This window comes from Arachis ipaensis, chromosome B8 (genome assembly GCF_059453495.1).
Source record: "Arachis ipaensis isolate K30076 ecotype BB chromosome B8, ASM5945349v1, whole genome shotgun sequence".
Lineage (NCBI taxonomy): Eukaryota > Viridiplantae > Streptophyta > Magnoliopsida > Fabales > Fabaceae > Arachis > Arachis ipaensis.
Window position 1 is genome coordinate 6,751,527 of NC_142443.1, and position 21,549 is coordinate 6,773,075.

The 21,549-nt window shown below is 39.6% G+C and overlaps 2 protein-coding genes across 2 annotated transcripts; both read left to right on the forward strand.

The window, feature by feature from the left end:
- Positions 1–611: 611 nt before the first annotated feature.
- Positions 612–15,691, forward strand: LOC148547089 (uncharacterized). The gene is made up of 5 exons (XM_088495289.1): positions 612–735; positions 937–988; positions 1,093–1,358; positions 1,467–1,961; positions 14,913–15,691. Exons 1-5 carry the CDS (start codon positions 612–614, stop codon positions 15,689–15,691), a joined length of 1,716 nt encoding a protein of 571 aa, XP_088351415.1.
- A 234-nt stretch (positions 15,692–15,925) lies between these two features.
- LOC107610376 (uncharacterized) lies at positions 15,926–20,294 on the forward strand. Its single transcript, XM_088495290.1, has 11 exons — positions 15,926–16,130; positions 16,244–16,454; positions 16,572–17,643; positions 18,195–18,341; positions 18,465–18,518; positions 18,635–18,649; positions 18,969–19,033; positions 19,220–19,330; positions 19,836–19,893; positions 20,017–20,070; positions 20,187–20,294. Exons 1-11 carry the CDS (start codon positions 15,926–15,928, stop codon positions 20,292–20,294), a joined length of 2,100 nt encoding a protein of 699 aa, XP_088351416.1.
- Positions 20,295–21,549: the final 1,255 nt, after the last annotated feature.

The following is a 21,549-nucleotide window of genomic DNA, read 5'->3' on the forward strand; positions in this document are numbered from 1 at the left end:
TCGATAAATTCATTCAGTCAAGTTGGTTCTGTTATTGATCATCCTCTGTTCTTACAAAGTGAGATACAAGGTACGCTCTCTTTCTTAAATCATCTATTATTCAAGAATAGTAAAATAGAAATCTTATTTACTTAGTTCTAAAAGATTCCATTGTGCTTCTGTGATGAGATATTATTCAGGCAGTGTAAAATAGAAGTAGTGTTTTCTGATATATTTTTTTGACAAAATTTAAACGATTCAAGTATTTATTATATATTATATCTGTAAGTTAATGGTTTATTCATTTTATGTTGAATCTATTTCATGCCATCTAATTGAGATAAAAATTTTTTTTATTGTTATGCATGTTTTTTTTCGCTTTATCTTTACCAAGTTGTCTTGACGTTGGTGATCCTAACTATGAATGTTCAATCTGTGGGGCGTGTTTCTGGTTATCAAAACGTGTTGAAAGAGACTCTATAGTTAATCGTCCTATTTTTACTGTTTGTTGCTCAAAAGGGAAAATTCAGTTACCTTATCTCCGAAAGCCCCCAGATCTGCTATATAATTTGATTAACGGACATGATAGCAAGAGATTGTATTTTCAAAAAATTATTTGATCTTATAACAATATGTTTGCCTTCACGTCTCTTGGTGGTAAAGTTCTGGATTCAGTGAATGATGGGAGTGGTCCACCGCAGTTTATAATAACTGGTCAAAATTATCATCAGATTGGAAGTTTGCTCCCGGATCCTGGTCAGAAGCCTAAATTTACGCAATTATATATATATATATATATATATATATATATATATATATATATATATATATATATGACACTCAGCATGAGATAATGCATAGGCAGAGAATCTTTCGGTATGTGTGTTTGAAGTTTTGTTGTTAAATTTTTTTATTTTATTTCCCTAATGTTTTAATGTTATTTGCATTGAAAAATAGGTTTATATCTGTCATTGCATAGTTATATTGTGTTTTATTCCCGTTATAATGCGTTATTAATCATTTCTGACTAATAATGATGTATCAAAACATATCATAATTGTATTATGTGTGGTTTTTAAATATATTTTTGTGGTTAATGTATATTTATTTTAGGCAAACATCTGAGATAGATAAAGAATTGATAACTGAGTTGTTGCAAATGATCGATACTCATAATGTCATAACACAGTCATTTCGAAGAGTCAGAGAATTCTATCAGTGTCATCCATCCGAGATCTTCTCTTTGAAGTTGTATTCGCATAGGAAGGTTGATCGAAGAACTTACAATACTCCCTCTTGTGACGAAGTTGCTGCTCTGATTGTTGGAGATTTTGATTCGTCGGATCATGGTCGTGACATTATTGTTCGATCTACTGCTGGTCAGTTGCAACGTATCTATGAAACTCATGCTCTATATTGGCCTTTATAGTATCCGCTGTTGTTTCCATATGGCGAGGATGATTACTAGTTGAATATTCCTTATCGAGGTCAACAGGAGGGATATGTCCCTGGAAGGAGAACAAGGGTTTCTCTCAGGGAATTCATATGTTTTCGTCTGCAGATTAGGGAGCAAGAAGATGGAATTATTCACAAGTGTAGGCAATTATTTCAACAATTTGTTGTTGACTGTTTCACCATGATTGAGTCCCAGAGGTTGTATGAGATTAGAATGAAGCAAAGTACAATTAGAGGAGAAGTGCTTCAAGGAATAGAAGAGGCTATGCGTCATGGTGATGACGAAGCTTCTTCAATTGGGACACGAGTCATCTTGCCTTCTTCCTTCACTGGTGGTAGACGTTATATGTTTAATCGTTGTCAGGATGCGATGGCAATCTGTAAACATTTTGGCTATCCAAATTTATTCCTTACTATTATGTGTAATCCGAATTGGCCTGAATTTCAGCGATTCACAGAGCGAGAGCGAATTTCCATCGTTGATCGTCTTGATATCTCTTGCTGTGTCTTTCATGCTAAGTTGAAATGTCTGCTAAGCGATTGACAAATGAATTTTTGCCGGTATAGAAATTATCAAATGATCAATCGTAGTATAGTCTAAACCGACGCAAAATCCTTTATCAAACAAATCTACAATCTATATCCGAGAGTACTAGTCTCCCGAGTCGTTCTCCCTTGGAATTGCCAAAGTGTACATCTTATTGATTTAGTAAGCTTTGTTGGAATTCTTTGAAGGTTTTAGCAAGGTAATGAGAAACGAACAATCAATTATCAAAAGACTTGGCTTAGGGTTGGCATTAGAAATTCTATCCTTATAGTCCATTCAATGTTGATAACAATTAGGCCTTGCTTCATTTAGTTATCCCCTAGGTATAGAGGGAGGTCAAATGAAAGCAATCAACTTGAGTCACAAGTCCTAGCATCACCTTATGGGAATCTAGCTTTAGTGCACTCCAAGCCAACTAGCAATCCCTAATTCCAAATCAACTATTGATACAACTATTCAATTTCTTCCAAGGACCAAACCCTATGCCAAGTGTGAGAATTCTACTCCATAGCTAGTGTTGTCATTTTATCAAACATGTGATGAGCAAGAAGGAAAGTCATAGTAAAATGAGAAGAAAAGTCAAATTGAAAGTATTGCAACACAAAGATCTAACAACAAGTCTCAAAGAGTAGCAATGAAAATCCAAAATAGAGATGAAATCCAAAATTACAAAGTTGAATTCTAGATCTATGAGAATTGATCAATTGTATCTACTACTTGAAATTGGAGAAGAAAATATATGACATGAACAAAGTGGAGTGAGAATTGTAATGGATCTCACCAAAAAGTCATTGAAAATTCAGAAATTAGATGAGGATGAACCCTAGTGAAGCTTTGAATCTCCCTCTTCTTCCCCCAAAAAGTGTAACTAACTCTCCTCTCTCCCTAAAAATGTCTAGATCTAGAAAATGAACTAACTAAGTGTCCTTAACCCTTGTTCTTTTGGTCTTCTTAAGCTTTTCCCGCCAAGGTGTTTCTCCAAGAGTGGGATCCTTAACTGCCTCCATGCCTAAGTCACGTGACTTCTTAAAAAATCATATTCGCAAATCGGCGCGCACGCGCAAGGCACGCGCACGCGCCGTTGAGACGTCTTGTAATGTGCGCGGAGGCGTGATGTACGCGTGCGCGCCCATGAAGATCCTGGCTTAGCCGCTTCTCAAGCCGGCTCTTGGCTTTGGCTCCACGTTGCCCTATCCGCGCGGGCGCGTAAGGTGCGCGCACGCGCCCATGCGGAGATTTCCAAAGCTTAATCCTCATGCTTTCTTCCTTTGTACCCGTCTTCCTTCTCTCTTTCGGTCCATTCCTACTCTATATCCTGAAACCACTTAACACACAAGTCACAGCATCGAATGGCATCAAGAGAAGATTAGAAATGTATCCATTTTAGTGCGAAATAAGCATGTTTTCATTCATGAGGCGAAACTAGGAAAGGAATGCAAAATCTTGTATTTTCATATAGAAAGTGTGTGGAATCATTGATAAAACCCCTGAAATCATCACAAGATAAATCCTCAAATTGGGGTTTGTCAACCTCCCCACACTTAGATTCTAACATGTCCTCATGCTTAGAGAAATGCGAAGAAACACAGAAGACCGAGGGATTGCAAAAGTATAAGACTCATGAAGTGCAACCTACTTATATGCATGCAACTATGACTATGACTAGTGCCACTATCCACTTGGTTGGGAGCAAATTAGCCTTCTTAGGACATATGCGAGCACATGGGATACGATGGTGGTCAAAGCATAGGACTTGCCACTTTCTAAGCATCAAATGCAATATGCGCAACCTTACATGAGGAATGCTCGCGAGAGCCGGGAATCAAAGGATTGAGCATCGAACCCTCGTCGGAAGTGTTTGCACTCTAATCACTCGGTGTTTGGGGTTTATTCTCTCAATTCTCCCCTAATCATGCTTTCCAAGATTTGTTTTTCATCTAACAATCAACAATTATTCAGTGCATGCATACAATTATCATGAGGTCTTTTCCTAGGTTGTAATGGGGTTAGGGTCAAGGTAGGGTCGTATATGGCTAGTGGACTTAGGATTTGAATCTTTGATTAACTTGAACTTTTCCCACCTAACCTATATAATGACCTATACAATTAAGTGCTAACCTAACTACCCATTCCTCACTTTTCCACATACTCATGCATTTTCTTTTCGTTTCACTATACTTATGCATTGATTCCTCTTGAGCTTCACTTTGGGGCATTTTGTCCCCTTTTCATTATTTTTCCTCTTTCTTTTTTTTTCTTTCTTTTTCTATTTTTTTTTCTTTTCTTTTCCATATTGTTTTTCTCAATTTTTTTTTCTATATACAAGAGCGTCAATGCATGAGGTTTTACATTTGATCAATACATGAGTATGTACCCAATTCCCAATATTTTCAATAATAATACAAAATACCCTCTTATTCACCCAATGTCCCAAGGTTCCCACACTTGAATGATACTCACACACACTAGCCTAAGCTAATCAAAGATCCAAATAAGGACTTTTATTGTTTTCCGCTTAAAGGCTTGTAATGTGCTAAATTAAGAACAAAGTGGGTTGATCGCAGGCTCAAATTTGGCTAACAAAGGAAGATAGAAGGTAAGGCCGTTTGGGTGAGTGAGCTAATGAAATGATGGCCTCAATCATATAAATGCATGAATACACTAAATAATGGACATAAAGAATCAAACAAATCAAAGATCACAATCATAGGAGGAGAATAATGCACACAAGAAGGAAAAATAAGTGGTTATAAGATGTAACCACACCATTAGGCTCAAATCTCACAAGCTTGTGTTCTTAGCTCAAAACCATGTTCCAAAATATAATTCTTCATGCAACTTTGGCATCAAAGCATTTAAAATTTGCAATGCCATGGTCGTCCCACAGTGTTGGTTTCCTAAGAGAGAATTTCATTATTCCAACCAAGCAGATTTATCATGCGAATGGTGTCAACTAAAACCTAATCATGCAACCTATTCTAATTTATTCGGATTTATTCAGATGTTACCTACGGAGATCGGTCGGCCGACCTCCCCACACTTAAAACTTAGCACGGTCTCCGTGCTAGAGGTTAGGCGCACTCGGCCGAGTGTGCCACATCCCCAATGCCATTGCTATCTCCGCCTGAAGTTGCGGTGGAGGTGGAGATATCGGGTTCTTCCATAGGTGGGGTGATTACGCTGAGAAGCCTCTTCACATGAGCATAGCGGAATAAGGCAAGCTCGGCGGTGATTGATGACCCATGTGTGCTTGGGAGCACGTAGTGAGCTAGAATTTGGGCCCATGCCGTGGCTTCTTGAGTGAGGTGGCGGACATCTAAACCCTTGGGTCTTCGCTTTATGGTCCCCCGAATCCAATATGCGTCGGGTAAAGCAATGACGCGGAGGATCGCACTCCAATCGAATGCGCGGTCAACGCATGTAGCCAAGACTTCTTGGTAGGCGTCATATGCATCCGTTGACGGTTCAATCCCAAGGACTTCTCGGATGGTTTCCACGGTGACCGACACTTGTTTCCGGCGCACAAATATTGATGTGAGATGAGGTGAGTGGAAGTTGGAGTAGAATTCCACCACCCATGAGAGATTGGCCTCCGTTGGTTGCCTCAAGAGGAATCTCCAATGCCTCCGGTCAATGTGTGGCATCACAATCGGACTGAGGTGAGCCGGTAAGACTAGGAGAGGTTCCGGATGGTAATTCCTTTCAATCATTCTGGAGTAAACAAGTTCGCAGTAACGGTTGGGAAACTTGTTTGAATCCTTAGGAGGGTTGTCCTTCTCTAGAACGTTAACGGGGCCCTTGGTCTTCTTCAGGAGGGGCCTGGCCGTTAGTTCTTGGCGCGCTTTATTGGAAGCTGGCTTCTTGGGGCCTTTCCCGTTGTCCTTTTTGATGACCATCCTGTGGAAGCAAGAAAGGGAAAATATCAAACTCAAAGAAGTGGAGGTACATGAGCTCTATGTGATGAAAAGTAATGCCATAAAATATGGGTATCTTTGTTACATGACAGCTGCAACATGTAACTAGGATAATGTGTGAAGAGCAAAGCAAATTATTTTCATGTGGTGCTAGGGTAGTTTAAGCATGCAAGGAAGAGGCATGAGAAGCACACACCCTTAGGGACCATAATTGGAAGGCAAGCTAAGAAAATGGGAAAGAATGGTTTGTGGAAAGTGGGGATGCACTCAAAAGTGATTGGTTGAGAGGCAAGGTAGTCACAATGAGTCTAAATTTCAAGTGTGCCTTTCATCGAACACTTGGTGTGCATTCTTCAAGTAGTATGTGATTATGTGAAAATGAGAGCAATGTAACATTCCACAATCCATTATTAACGATTATAATGCATATTGATTGCAAGAAAAGTAAGTAACACCATTCATCTATTCATGTAAGTGAGTTTGGGACCTAAGTGCTCATGAAGAACAAAGAAGAAAGAAGGAAGTAACTAGAGAAAGGAGGAAGAGAGAAAGAAAAGAAGAAGGAAGCTACCTAAAAGATGGTGCAACTAAATGAATAAGAACTACAAGAGATTAATGGACTAAGAGGGAGTCTAGTATAATACCTTGTGAGATAGAGAAGGATATGGGAGAAGAAGAGCAATGAAATGAGAATGAAGGGGTGAGTGTGCCCCCTTTTTGTTTAAAGAAGGTGTCGATCACCGGCGCGTGCGCGCGCGGTGCGCGCTCGCGCAGGGAGCGAGGTGGACTAGGGGCGCGCGTGCGCACAGTGCGCGTGCGCGTCTATGCGCTTGGGCTAGTGGCACAGGGGAGGCACAGGGGTGGCATAACTCTCTGGACGAAGTACCAGAGATGGCTTCAGTGCTTGTTGGTGCGCGCGCGCATAGTGCGCGCGCGCGTCCTCGTGGTTGTGCCCCAGGCATGAGAGGGGCCTGGAGGGGGCTCAACTCTCTGTGAAATGGCCCAGAGAGGAGTGCAGAATAAAAGGGCGCGTGCGCGGCTGCGGCGCGCGCGCGCAATTCGTGCTCGCCTTGCATGGACGCGTGCGCGCCAGGTGCGCGCACGCGGCAAAGGTGCTGGGCCGGTGGCTTAGTGTAAGCTTGAGAGTGGCTTAACTCTCTGTGGGATGTACTAGGGGGGTCAGCAAGGCAATCGGCGCGGACGCGCACAGTGCGCTTGCGCGTCGATTGGCAGATTTCGCTCATGTGCGCGGACGCGCCATTTGCGCGCATGCGCAGAGGGGTGGTTTTTTCTAATTTTGCAAATGTTTACACCACTTTTGACATTTCAAACCCTCCCCCATACAGCCACTTAAGCACTATAGCAGGGTATTTTACTTGGTAAACTATCAAGGAAGTCAACAAATGAAGGGGAGTTTTCATTAAAATCTAGCTAACAAACATGAAGTCAAGTGTCTATGTACAAATCGCAAAGGAAGATCTTACCATGGTGGGGTGTCTCCCACCTAGCACTTTTGTTTAACGTCCTTAAGTTGGACTTTCAGTGGCTTATGGTGTTTGTTCAAGAGTTGCATCCCTCAAGAGGAACACTTCAAATTCCTTGGCATTCTTTCTTTGCTCACCATGATACAATTTGAGACGGTGCCCGTTTACCTTGAAGATGTCCGGGTTTGATGGGTGGCGCAAGTGGTAGACTCCATAAGGTTCTACTTTCTCCACTTGGTAGGGCCCATCCCACCTTGATCTAAGCTTTCCGGGTAGTAATCTCAACCTTGAATTGTAGAGAAGGACTAGGTCACCGGGTTGGAATTCTCTTCTCCTAATGTTCTTGTCATGGATGGCTTTCAACTTTTCCTTATAAAGTCTAGAGTTGTCGTAAGCTTCCAATCTCAAACATTCTAGTTCTGCCAATTGAAGCTTTCTCTCTACTCCGGCCCCACCCAAGCTCATATTACACTCCTTTACGGCCCAATAAGCTTTGTGTTCAATCTCCACCGGTAAGTGACATGCTTTACCATATACAAGCCGGAAGGGGCTCATGCCAATGGGTGTCTTGTAAGCCGTTCGATAGGCCCACAGTGCATCGGAGAGTTTAATGCTCCAATCTTTCCTATTCGGCTTTACAATCCTTTCTAACACATGCTTGATTTCCCGGTTAGAGACTTCGGCTTGGCCGTTTGTCTGAGGGTGGTAAGCCGTGGCGACTTTGTGGATGATGCCATATTTTCTCATGAGGCCGTCTATTCTTTTGTTGCAAAAGTGGGATCCTTGGTCACTTATGATTGCTCTTGGGGCGCCAAAGCGACAAATGATATTGTTCCTCACAAAAGAATACACAACATTAGCGTCGTCCGTTCGGGTGGGGATTGCCTCCACCCATTTTGACACATAATCGACGGCTAACAAGATGTAGAGAAAGCCATTGGAATTTGGAAATGGTCCCATGAAGTCGATTCCCCATACGTCAAAAATTTCGCAAAAAAGCATATTTTGTTGGGGAATTTCGTCCTTCTTGGAAATATCTCCAAACCTAATACATTGGGGACAAAATTTGCAATAGAGAGAGGCATCTTTGAGAAGAGTTGGCCACCAAAATCCGCAATCAAGGATTTTTCTTGCCGTTCTTTGGGGCCCGTAGTGACCACCTCCTTCGGAAGCATGGCAAGCGTCCAAGATTGCTTGGAATTCGGTTTGAGGTATGCACCGTCGCATTATTTGGTCCGCTCCACACCTCCACAAATAGGGATCATCCCAAATATAGTATTTGGATTCGCTTTTCAGCTTATCCTTTTTGTTTTTGTCGAGATTGGGAGGGAAAGTGCGTGAAACCAAATAGTTTGCGATTGGGGCATACCAAGGAACCACTTCCGAGATTGCATGCAAGGCGTCTAAAGGAAAGGAATCATTGATAGGAGTGGTGTCGCCTTTTGGGTTTTCGAGGCGGCTTAAATGGTCCGCCACTAGGTTTTGGGAACCGCTCCTATCTTTGATTTCCAAGTCAAATTCTTGTAATAAGAGCACCCAACGAATTAATCTCGGTTTTGATTCCTTTTTTGCCAACAAGTACTTTAGTGCCGCGTGATCCGAATACACTACTACCTTGGAACCAAGAAGATAGGCTCGGAACTTGTCCAAAGCAAAAACAATAGCCAAGAGTTCCTTTTCGGTAGTAGTGTAGTTGGATTGGGCTCCGTCTAATGTTTTGGAAGCATAAGCTATGACATAGGGAATCTTACCCTCGCGTTGTGCTAACGCGGCTCCTATCGCATAGTTCGAAGCATCACACATGATTTCAAAGGGTTGAATCCAATTGGGTCCTCGTACAATAGGGGCTTGTGTCAATGCTACCTTGAGTTTGTCATATGCTTCCATACATTCCTTGCTCATCTCAAATTCGGTGTCTTTTTGTAGTAATCGAGAGAGAGGTAAGGCCACCTTGCTAAAGTCCTTGATGAATCTCCGGTAGAATCCTGCATGTCCAAGGAAAGAACGGACTTCCCTCTCGGAGGAGGGGTAAGGTAAACTGGATATGACATTTATCTTTGCCGGATCTACGGAGATGCCTTCCTTTGATACTATGTGTCCCAAAACAATGCCTTGTTTGACCATGAAATGACATTTTTCAAAATTTAAGACAAAGTTTATTTTGGTGCATCTTTCTAAGACTTTTTCAAGGTTACCTAAGCAATGCTCAAATGATTCACCATACACACTAAAATCATCCATGAAAACTTCCATCGATTGCTCTAGAAAGTCCGCAAATAGGCTCATCATGCATCTTTGAAACGTTGCCGGTGCATTGCATAGGCCAAATGGCATACGCTTGTAAGCATACGTTCCAAAGGGGCAAGTAAATGTGGTTTTTTCTTGGTCTTCTAGAGCAATATGAATTTGGAAGTATCCGGAGTAGCCATCAAGAAAACAATAGTATGATTTACCGGCTAACCGATCAAGCATTTGATCGATAAACGGTAGTGGAAAGTGATCTTTTCTTGTGGCCGCATTCAATCTTCGGTAGTCTATGCATACTCTCCAAGAATTCTGCACTCTTGTTGCTATAAGTTCACCACTTTCGTTTTTGATTGTTGTCACTCCGGACTTCTTTGGCACTACTTGGACTGGGCTTACCCATTCACTATCCGAGATAGGATAGATGATGTCCGCTTCAAGTAGCTTAGTGACTTCTTTCTTTACCACCTCAAGAATGGTTGGGTTAAGTCTCCTTTGAGGTTGTCGGACCGGTCTTGCTCCTTCTTCAAGAAATATGCGGTGCTCGCATACTTGGGGGCTTATTCCCACTAAATCCGCCAAACTCCACCCAATTGCCCTTTTGTTTTTCCTCAATACATCAAGCAATTTTTCTTCTTGTTGAGGAGTTAACTCTTGTGCAATTATCACGGGTAGCTTTTGGGCTTCATCAAGGTATGAATACCTTAAGTGAGGTGGTAGTGGCTTCAATTCCATCTTCTTGTCATTCATTGAAGTTTGAGTTTCCGGATAGTTTGTATGATGTGTAGTATTTAGTTCGCTTGACTTTTCATTTGCTTCGTCGACCATGCACTTCTCATCTAGTCTTGCAAGATGCACTTCGGCTACTATGTTGTCGATTGGGTCGCACCGAAATAGGGAGTGGTTCTCCGGTGGATGCTTCATTGCTTCCTCTAGGATAAAGCTTACAATTCTCCCATCTATTTCAAATGAGTAGTTCCCCGAGTAAGCATCAAGCTTAAATCTAGAAGTCCTCAAGAATGGCCTTCCAAGTAGGATAGATGATGCTCTCTCGGTTTCGCTTGACGGCATTTCAAGGACATAGAAGTCAATCGGAAACACCAACCCTTTTATATTCACCAATACATCTTCCGCAACACCCGCTACGGTTATTATGCTTTTATCCGCTAGGACAAATCTTGCCGTCGATCTTTTTAGTGGGGGCAAGTTCAATACCCGATAAACGGAGAGCGGCATGATGCTAACACATGCTCCGAGGTCACACATACAATCTCTAATTGAACTCCATTGACGGTGCAAGTGACCATACAAGGGCCCGGGTCATCACACTTCTCCGGTAATGTTCCCATCAAAGCGGAAATAGAACTCCCCAATGGGATGGTTTCCAATTCAAGAATTCTATCCTTGTTTATGCATAAATCCTTGAGGAATTTGACATATCTAGGAACTTGATGGATGGCATCAAAGAGGGGGATGGTTACCTCAACTTTCTTGAACATTTCTACCATTTTGGGCTCGAGTTCCATGCGCTTTTTAGCTTTCTTTGCAAGTGTTGGAAATGGAAGTGGTTGAGCAATTTCTTCTTCCAAGGTTCTTTTGGCCTTGGTTGTCTCTCTTGTTGGTTGGGCTTCATCCTCAACTATGGCTTGTGGTGTCTCCTCTTCCACTACCTCTTCTATATCTATTCTCTCTTCCCCTTGGGCGGTTGTGATAGGACTTGGGTCCTTTGCTTCCTTCTCTTTTAGTTGTGTACCGGATCTAAGGGTGATGGCGTTGATGCCCCCTTTTGGATTTGGTTGAGGTTGAGAGGGAATGACACTTTGGATTGGGGGTTGAGGAGTGGGGGTCGATGGTGTGTCCATGCGTGCAAGAAGAGCTTGTAGTGTAGAGGTGAGGCCGGTGAGGCCGGAAGCAAGTGTGTTTTGTAATTCCTTTTGGCCTTGGATAATGGTCCGGAGTGTTTCGTCTTGGTTGGAGGGGGTGGTTGCATATGTGAGTTGAGGAGTTTGTGATTGGTTGGGTGGTGGTCTTTGATGTGGTGGTTGATATGTTTGGTAGTTTCTTTGTGGGTTTTGTTGATTGTATGGTTGATTTTGTAAGTTGTATGGTCGGTTTTGTGAGAAATTTTGCGGGTTGTTATTCCATCTTTGACCTCCTCCATTGTTGTTGTTGTCCCTATTCCCTTGTTGGTGATTGTCTTTCCAATTTTGATTATTGTGTCCACTTCCTTGGTTGTAGCCTCCTCCTTGATAAGGGTGTCCTTGGTTAGGATTACCTCCTTGGTAGTACCCTTGATTGGGGTGGTCATAGAAATTATGGGTAGCCGCCAAGGTGTTGTCTTCTTGAAGGCTTGGGCACTCATCCGTGTGGTGAGAGTAGCAAGAGCAAATGCCACATACTCTTTGAGGGACCAATTGTTGGTTGTGTTGTTGAGGTGGTGGAGGGTGTTGTTGATATGATTGAGGTTGTTGTGGTTGTTGTTGGTTCAATTGGAGTTGCCTCAAGACGGATGTCATCTCATTCAAGGATTGAGTTAGAGCGGTGGCTTCACTACTAGTTGATACCTCGTTCACGGTCCTTGGACGGTTGACTCTTCGCCTCATATGTTGATTGGATTCGGCTAAGTCAATAATAAGTTGCCATGCCTCCTCCGCGGTTTTATATTTGGACAAAGAACCATTGCTAGAGGTGTCCAAGAGGGTTCTATCTTGCTCTCGCATCCCTTGACATATGTATCCAAGCAATACTTGAGTGTCGAGCATGTGATTAGGGCATGCATCTAGTAGTTTGCGAAACCGTTCCCAATACTCATAGAGTGGTTCCGTCTCACCTTGCACAATACAAGACATTTCCTTCCTTAACCTATCCATCTTTTCCGGGGGCAAGAATTTATCCAAGAACCCCCTTCTAAGTAGGTCCCAATCGGAGGTAACTTCACTAGAGAGAGTGTAGAACCATTCTTTGGCCTTGTCCTCAAGAGAGAAAGGGAAAGCAAACAACCATATAGCAACTTCATCGGACCCTTCCCGTCTAGTGGTCGAGCATATGCGATGGAAGTCCTTGAGATGTCGAATAGGGTCTTGTGCGGGAAGTCCGTGAAACTTGGGTAGGAGGTTGATCAAAGCGGTCTTCAATTCAAAGTTCGCATTCAAATTGGGGTGAGTTACATGAAGGGGTTGAAGGACATAATCCGGTGCACCCGCTTCCTTGATGGTAACTCTCCTTGGAGCGTCCATGGTATTAGTACCTAAAACAAAAGAAGAATTGTTAGTGAGTTTGCTGGGAGTATGATTAATGCCTTCTTTGAGTGACGGTTCAATGTTCACTTCTAGTAAGGTGGTTGAGGTGGTGAAAACCTCTTCACCTTTTCCAAATCTTAACCGCCTCCGAGCTTGTCTAATATGAAACAAAGTTCGTTCTATTTTCGGATCAAAAGGGATTAAGCTCGGATTCGGTTGTGAACGCGTCATGCAATGAAGGGGAAATGGGATTCATTGTAACGATGAGGAGTTAGTCAATTGCGTAGTATACAATGAAGTGCAACTATGTACATATATACACACTTAATCCAAAACAATAACATGGCACACTAAGCATTTCCCCGGCAACGGCGCCATTTTGACAAATGAATTTTTGCCGGTATAGAAATTATCAAATGATCAATCGTAGTATAGTCTAAACCGACGCAAAATCCTTTATCAAACAAATCTACAATCTATATCCGAGAGTACTAGTCTCCCGAGTCGTTCTCCCTTGGAATTGCCAAAGTGTACATCTTATTGATTTAGTTAGCTTTGTTGGAATTCTTTGAAGGTTTTAGCAAGGTAATGAGAAACGAACAATCAATTATCAAAAGACTTGGCTTAGGGTTGGCATTAGAAATTCTATCCTTATAGTCCATTCAATGTTGATAACAATTAGGCCTTGCTTCATTTAGTTATCCCCTAGGTATAGAGGGAGGTCAAATGAAAGCAATCAACTTGAGTCACAAGTCCTAGCATCACCTTATGGGAATCTAGCTTTAGTGCACTCCAAGCCAACTAGCAATCCCTAATTCCAAATCAACTATTGATACAACTATTCAATTTCTTCCAAGGACCAAACCCTATGCCAAGTGTGAGAATTCTACTCCATAGCTAGTATTGTCATTTTATCAAACATGTGATGAGCAAGAAGGAAAGTCATAGTAAAATGAGAAGAAAAGTCAAATTGAAAGTATTGCACCACAAAGATCTAACAACAAGTCTCAAAGAGTAGCAATGAAAATCCAAAATAGAGATGAAATCCAAAATTACAAAGTTGAATTCTAGATCTATGAGAATTGATCAATTGTATTTACTACTTGAAATTAGAGAAGAAAATCTATGACATGAACAAAGTGGAGTGAGAATTGTAATGGATCTCACCAAAAAGTCATTGAAAATTCAGAAATTAGATGAGGATGAACCCTAGTGAAGCTTTGAATCTCCCTCTTCTTCCCCCAAAAAGTGTAACTAACTCTCCTCTCTCCCTAAAAATGTCTAGATCTAGAAAATGAACTAACTAAGTGTCCTTAACCCTTGTTCCTTTGGTCTTCTTAAGCTTTTCCCGCCAAGGTGTTTCTCCAAGAGTGGGATCCTTAACTGCCTCCATGCCTAAGTCACGTGACTTCTTAAAAAATCATATTCGCAAATCGGCGCGCACGCGCAAGGCACGCGCACGCGCCGTTGAGACGTCTTGTAATGTGCGCGGAGGCGTGATGTACGCGTGCGCGCCCATGAAGATCCTGGCTTAGCCGCTTCTCAAGCCGGCTCTTGGCTTTGGCTCCACGTTGCCCTATCCGCGCGGGCGCGCAAGGTGCGCGCACGCGCCCATGCGGAGATTTCCAAAGCTTAATCCTCATGCTTTCTTCCTTTGTACCCGTCTTCCTTCTCTCTTTCGGTCCATTCCTACTCTATATCCTGAAACCACTTAACACACAAGTCACGGCATCGAATGGCATCAAGAGAAGATTAGAAATGTATCCATTTTAGTGCGAAATAAGCATGTTTTCATTCATGAGGCGAAACTAGGAAAGGAATGCAAAATCTTGTATTTTCATATATAAAGTGTGTGGAATCATTGATAAAACCCCTGAAATCATCACAAGATAAATCCTCAAATTGGGGTTTGTCAGCGATCTGAAGGAAGGTGTGTTTTTTGGTCCACTTAGCGCAGGTATGTTATTTCTCGGTTGGCATTTTAATTTTTGTCTGTTGTCCTCGGACATGTAGTTGTCTGACTTCTAAATGATGTTTTTGTATTTTTTAGGTATGTATACTATTGAGTTCCAAAAAAGAGGTCTACCACATGCACATATGTTACTATGGCTTAACGCGGAAAGCAACTTACAAAGTATTGAAATTGTTGATGAATTCATCTGTGCCGAGCTACCTAATCCCCTCAAATTTCCAGCTCTTTATACTGTTGTCACCAAGTACATGATCCATGGTCCCTGCGGTCGACTTAGATCGAGTTCTCCTTGCATGAAAGATGGTAAGTGCTCAAAATTTTATCCGAAAAGATTCGTTGACCAAACAAGCTTTGATGAAGATGGCTATCCGATATATAGACGTCGTAATATGGGTGTGACAGTGAAGATCAACGACGTTGATATTGACAACAGGTTTGTTGTGCCTTATAATCCACTGCTGTTAATGAAATATCAAGCTCACATAAATCTTGAGTTCTGTAACAAGTCAAACGTCATCAAGTATCTTTTTAAGTATATCAATAAGGGTCCGGATCGGGTGACTGCAACTGTTGGAGAAATATATCATGTTGGTGAATCTTCTCAGGTGGTTGATGAGATCAAGCAGTATTATGATTATCGTTATTTATCATCGTCTAAATCCATGTGGAGAATTTTTGCTTATGATATTCATCATAGATGGCCGTCAGTACAGAGGTTGACTTTTCACTTGCCGAACCAGCAACATGTTATATTCGATGATGCTGATATCACTATTCATGTTTATTTGCGCAACAAAGATTTGCTGACGATGTTTACGGGTTGGATAATGGCCAACAGGCGGTTCCCGGATGGGTGATCTTTAACATATGTTGAATATCCAGGCAAATTTGTCTATTGTTCGAACAGTAGGGAGTGGAAGCCGAGAAAGAGGGGATTCTTAATTGGAAGATTGAGTTTTGCTCATCCCTCATCTAGTGAACTTTTCTATATGCGGATGCTTTTGAACGTGCAGAGAGGTTGTACCAGTTTTCGAAGTATAAGTACCGTGAATGGTGTTACTTACGATACATTTTAGGAGACATGTTCTGCCATGGGATTCTTGATAGATGATAAAGAGTATGTTTCTGCTATTAAGAAAGTCACCGAGGTAGCGTCCGCTGCACAGCTAAGGAGGCTTTTTGTGATGTTGTTACTATCTGGTTCCATGGGAAGGCCTCTGTCAGTTTGGGAACAAACTTGGGCTTATTTGTCTGATGATATTCTTTATCGCAGAAGGCATGAGCTGCAATATCCCAGTAAGAATTTTGTTCATGATGAATTTATTATATGACAAGCAGGCACACACGGACACAGATAGTGCAGAAATGATATTATCGTGCTAATATTTATTAATTATCGTTAAACGTAGATCTAACAATGAGTCAGGATGAGTTGCAAACATTTTGTTTGTTGGAGATTGAGAAACTATTGCAGAGTAATGAAAAATCATTGAAAAATTATGCTGGCATGCCGGTTCTTAATAACTCTTTAGTCTCTCAATTTAGCAACTTGATGCTGTTGCGTGAGTTGCAGTATGATACTGTTTCTTTGACTCGTGAGCATGATACAAATGTCTTAAAGTTAAATAAAGAACAGAGGGTGGTCTATGATAAAATTATTGATTGCGTTTCAAATAAGAGGCACTGATTCTTTTTTGTGTACGGGTTTGGTGGCACTGGAGAAACTTTTTTATACAGGATTTTTTCGGCTAGATTGCGATCTGAGAAAAAGATTGTTATAAACGTTGCTTCTAGTGGTATTGCTTCTCTGTCGTTACCTGGTGGTAAGGTGGCTCATTCTATGTTCAATATTCCTGTTGAGCTGACTGAAGATACTGTTTATCGGATTAAGAAGGACAGTGCAAAAGCTGAGGTAGTCCGATTGGCCGATTTGATTATTTGGGATGAGGCACTGATGACTAACAAATTAGCATTTGAGGCGCTTGATAGGACGTTACGTGATATAATAGTTTCGGTCTCTGATAGGAATAAAGATTTACCTTTTGGTGGGAAGGTGGTCGTTCTCGGTGGTGATTTCAGGCAGGTCTTGCCAGTTATTCCGAAAGGTTCTCGTGCTGAGATTGTCATGGCTTCGATAAATTCTTCTGTCCTCTGGAAATATTGCGAAGTTTTGCATCTGATGAAAAATATGAGGTTAACAATGGGATTGAAACAATCAACTCCTCAGGAGTTAAGGTCATTTTCAGATTGGATACTTCAAATCGGTGAAGGTCGATGTAGAACAGTGGTCAATGATAAACTTTTTGTTGATATTCCTTCTGATATAATCATTCCTATCTTGGAAAATCCAGTGGAAGATATTGTAAATACAATCTATCCGAATTTGGTTCAGAATTTTCGTGATCCAAGCTTTTTCCAGGATAGGGCAATTCTAGCTCCGACTATCGACAATGTTGAAGAGATAAACAATTATATAGTTGACTTGTTGCCCAGGGAGGAGAAAAATTATCTCAGTGCTGATTCGATATGTGGTAGTGATGTCTATTCTGATGTTGATGTTGATTGGATAAATATTGAATTCTTGAATCAGATTAGGTGTTCTGGTCTACCTAATCATTCGTTGAAGTTGAAAATAGGCATGCCTATTATTTTGTTAAGGAATATTGATCCAGCTGGGGGTTTGTGTAATAGGACCCGACTTGTTGTGCGAGATCTAGGGAGAAATGTGATCGGTGCGGATATTGTTTCTGGTAGCAATGTTGGGGATAAAGTTTTTATCACCAGAATGAATATGATTCCCAGTGATACGGTTATACCGTTTAAATTCCAACGCCGTCAGTTCCCGGTTTCTCTGTAGTTTGCGATGACAATAAACAAAAGCCAGGGTCAAACATTATCAACAGTCGGTTTGTTCTTGCGTCGTCCTGTGTTTTGTCACGGTCAACTTTATGTAGCTCTTTTCCGAGTTAGGAATAGAAATGGTCTTAAGATTTTACTTTGTGATGATGGATTAGTTGATCCTATCAGGACTGAAAATGTTGTATTTACGGAAGTTTTTGATAAGATATAATGTAGTTTCTTCTTATACCTTCCAATCTTATCTGTGTAATTTATAGTTTTGTTTTGGTCTATGTTTTCTTTAGAGAGGGACAATTTCTTTGGGGTATGTCTAAAATCGTCTCAACCATTTTGTGTGCACTAGATGCACCATTTTTTATGAACCGTTAGATTCTATTAAATGAAAATCAAAGGATGTTATGAAAGAAGAGTATTCATACGATTTATAAATATAGAATATATTAGTATATATTAGCATATGCGTGGTTTCAACTCCGATGTGGAGAGCTATCCGCGTTTCAGGCCCGCAGACATCCAAGCTGGATGTTTTTCTCCAGCGTGGCTTCTCCTCAGGAAGGGTGCATGTGCTCTTCTCTGCTTTCACCGTCAGCTGTCTTTTGTCGCGATTCCTTCACGCAAGCCCCTTTTTTCACGGATTTAGTTGATCAGGTAATCATCAAATTGAACCCTAACCCCTTTGTTTTCATCTCCTGATCTGCTTTCCTCTGCCCTACCAAACGTTGTCTACAGCCTCTGTTTCTTCGGACTTTGGTTCCCTGTCATTCATTGCAGGTTAGGAATTTTCCCATAGAGTCTCAAATTGAAGATCTGCAACCAATCAATCAGGTACACTCTTCTGGTCCCTTTACTTCCAAACCTGTTTTTCTCTTCATCGTTTTTCATTTTCTTCATTGTGTATATCGTTCTGATCAAATTTCGTATCTCTTACACTGTTAATCCAGGTTTTACTGTCTAGGGTTTGTGAATATGCTAATTTGTGAATTGTCTATCTAGCTTCGTATGTTTCTGGGTTCATGTTCTTTTTTACATTCTTTGAAAGTTGCTATTAATTTGAATATGGTCTATCAATTGGATTCATCTTCTTCATTTCATTATTTGCAATTTGGTGTTAATTTGATTATCATTTCTCCTTTTGTCAGCTGTTGAATTTTTTTTTTGTATGTGGTTTGTCTATTTTATCAAATTTTTGGTTTTTATAATGATTAGAAAGATGAAATTTCTACTTATGTTTTCTTATATTTATGGATCATGGTTTGGTTTTGAATCATTGTCTAGGTATGGGATTTCTACCTAATCTACTTCCTCAGCGGTGATGTGATTGCCAGAGTTTTTCCAACAAAGTGAGTTTATGGATCCACCCTCTCCTATTCGAGTTTTGCATTCCCATTTTCCTTCTCATTCAATAATCCATTTCAATTGTTTGTTATATTGTTTAATTTCACTTTTTGTATTTTTCAATAAAAACTATTTTATATTTCATCTCTTGCATTTCGTAGACATAAAGTTGTTTGTGCTGAATTTAATAGCTTCATTGAGAAAGGAATGGGTGTTGTGACACCAAGTTGGCATCACGGTCCTGTGTTATCTTCCCTTAAAAATGTCTTCTGCACATATAATGATGTTCTGCCATATATTCTGTATCTTTTTGAAAATATTATATTTTATTAAATAACTTGATTATTTATTTTTTTAAGTCTAATATTGTTTTTTTCCAAAAAAATAGAAAGAAGCTATATTGTTAATATATTAATAAAAATAAAATATGACCATGTTATTAATGAAAAATAATTATTTATTTTTTTATAGAAAGAAAAGTTAGATGATACCAATGCAAATCTAATTTTAATGTTTTAAAAAAATTTTATTTTAATCTGAATTAGACTATATCCATACAATTTTATTTTATTTTTGTTATTTCTAAGATATATATTTAAGTAATAATCTACAAGTAAAGGAGTGTGGAGTAAAATCGAAGCTCAACAATAAAGTAAGAATCATTAAGAATAGCATACGCGTGGTTTCATCTCCGATGTGGAGAGCTCTCTGTGTTTCAGGCCCGCAGACATCCAACCTGGACGTTCTTCTCTAGTGTGGCTTCTCCTCAGGAAGGGTGCATGTGCTCCTCTCTGCTTTCACCATCAGCTGTCTTTTCTCGCGATTCCTTCATGGAAGCTCCCTTTTTACGGATTTAGTGGATCAGGTAATCATCAAATTGGACCCTAGCCCCTTTGTCTTCGTCTCTTGATTTGGTTTCCTCTGCCCTACCAAATATTATCTACAGCATCTGTTTCTTGGGACTTTGGTTCCCTGTGATTCATTGCAGGTTAAGGATTTTCCCATAGAGTCTCAAATTGAATATCTGCAATCAATCAATCAGGTACACTCTTTTGGTCCCTTTGGTTCCAAACCTGTTTTCTTTTTCATCGTTTTTCTTTTTCTTCATTGTGTATATCCTTGTGATCAAATTTCATATTTGTTACACTATTAATCCAGGTTTTACTGTCTAGGGTTTGTGAATTTGCTAATTTGCGAATTGTCTATCTGGCTTCGTATGTTTCTGGGTTCGTGTTCTGTTTTACGTTCTTTGGAAGTTGCTGTTAATTTGAATATGGTCTATGAATTGGATTCATCTTCTTCATCTCATTGTTTGCAATTTGGTGTTACTTTGATTATCATGTCTGCTTTTGCTAGCTGTTGAATTTTTTGTTGTATGTAGTTTGTCTATTTTATCAATCTTTTAGATTTTACAATGATTACAAAGATGAGATTTCTACTTATGTTTTCTTATCTTTATGGATCATGGTTTGGTTTTGTGAATCATTGTCTAAGTATGGGGTTTCTACCTAATCTACTTCTTCAGCGGTGATGTGATTGGCAGAGTTTTTTCAACAAAGTGAGTTTATAGATCCACCCTCTCTTATTCGAGTTTTGCATTCCCATTTTTGTTCTCATTCAATAATCCATTTGAATTGTTTGTTATATTGTTTAATTTCATTTTTGTATTTTTTAATAAAACTATTTTATATTTCATCTCTTTTATTTCATAGACATAAAGTTATTTGCGCTGAATTTAATAGCTTCATTGAGAAAGGAATGGGTGTTGTGACACCAAGTTGGCATCATGGTCCTGTGTTATCTTTCCTTGAAAATGCCTTCTGCACATATAATGATGTTCTGCCATATATTATGTATCTTTTTTAAAATATTAAATTTTATTCAAAAATTTGATTATTTACTTTTTTAAATCTAATATTATTTTTTTAAAAAAATAGAAAGAAATTATATTGTTAATATATTAATAAAAATAAAATATGACCATCTTATTAATGAAAAATAATTATTTATCTTTTTATAGAAAGAAAAATCATATGATAGCAATGCAAATTTGATTTTAATGTTATAAAAAAAATTATTTTAATCTGAATTAGATTCTGTCCATACAATTTTATTTTATTTTTGTTATTTCTAAGATATATATTTAAGTAATATATATTATTAGTAGTAACTTTTTTATAATGTATGTATCAATTATTCTTGGTGCCTTCTGTCTTCAATTTTTTTTATTATTTTGGTTTTAATATTTAAGCCAAATTCTAATTTGATGTCTAATATTTTAAATATTTTGTTTTAGTTCAAAATAATTTTGTACGAGTTTAATATTATTTCAGTCTTAAATTTGATACAAATACTTTGTATTAGAAAAGTGTAATAACCAAAATTTGATTTTAATGTTATAAAAAATATTATTTTAATCTGAATTAGACTCTGTTCATACAATTTTATTTTATTTTTGTTATTTCTAAGATATATATTTAAGTAATATATATTATTAATAGTAACTTTTTTATAATGTATG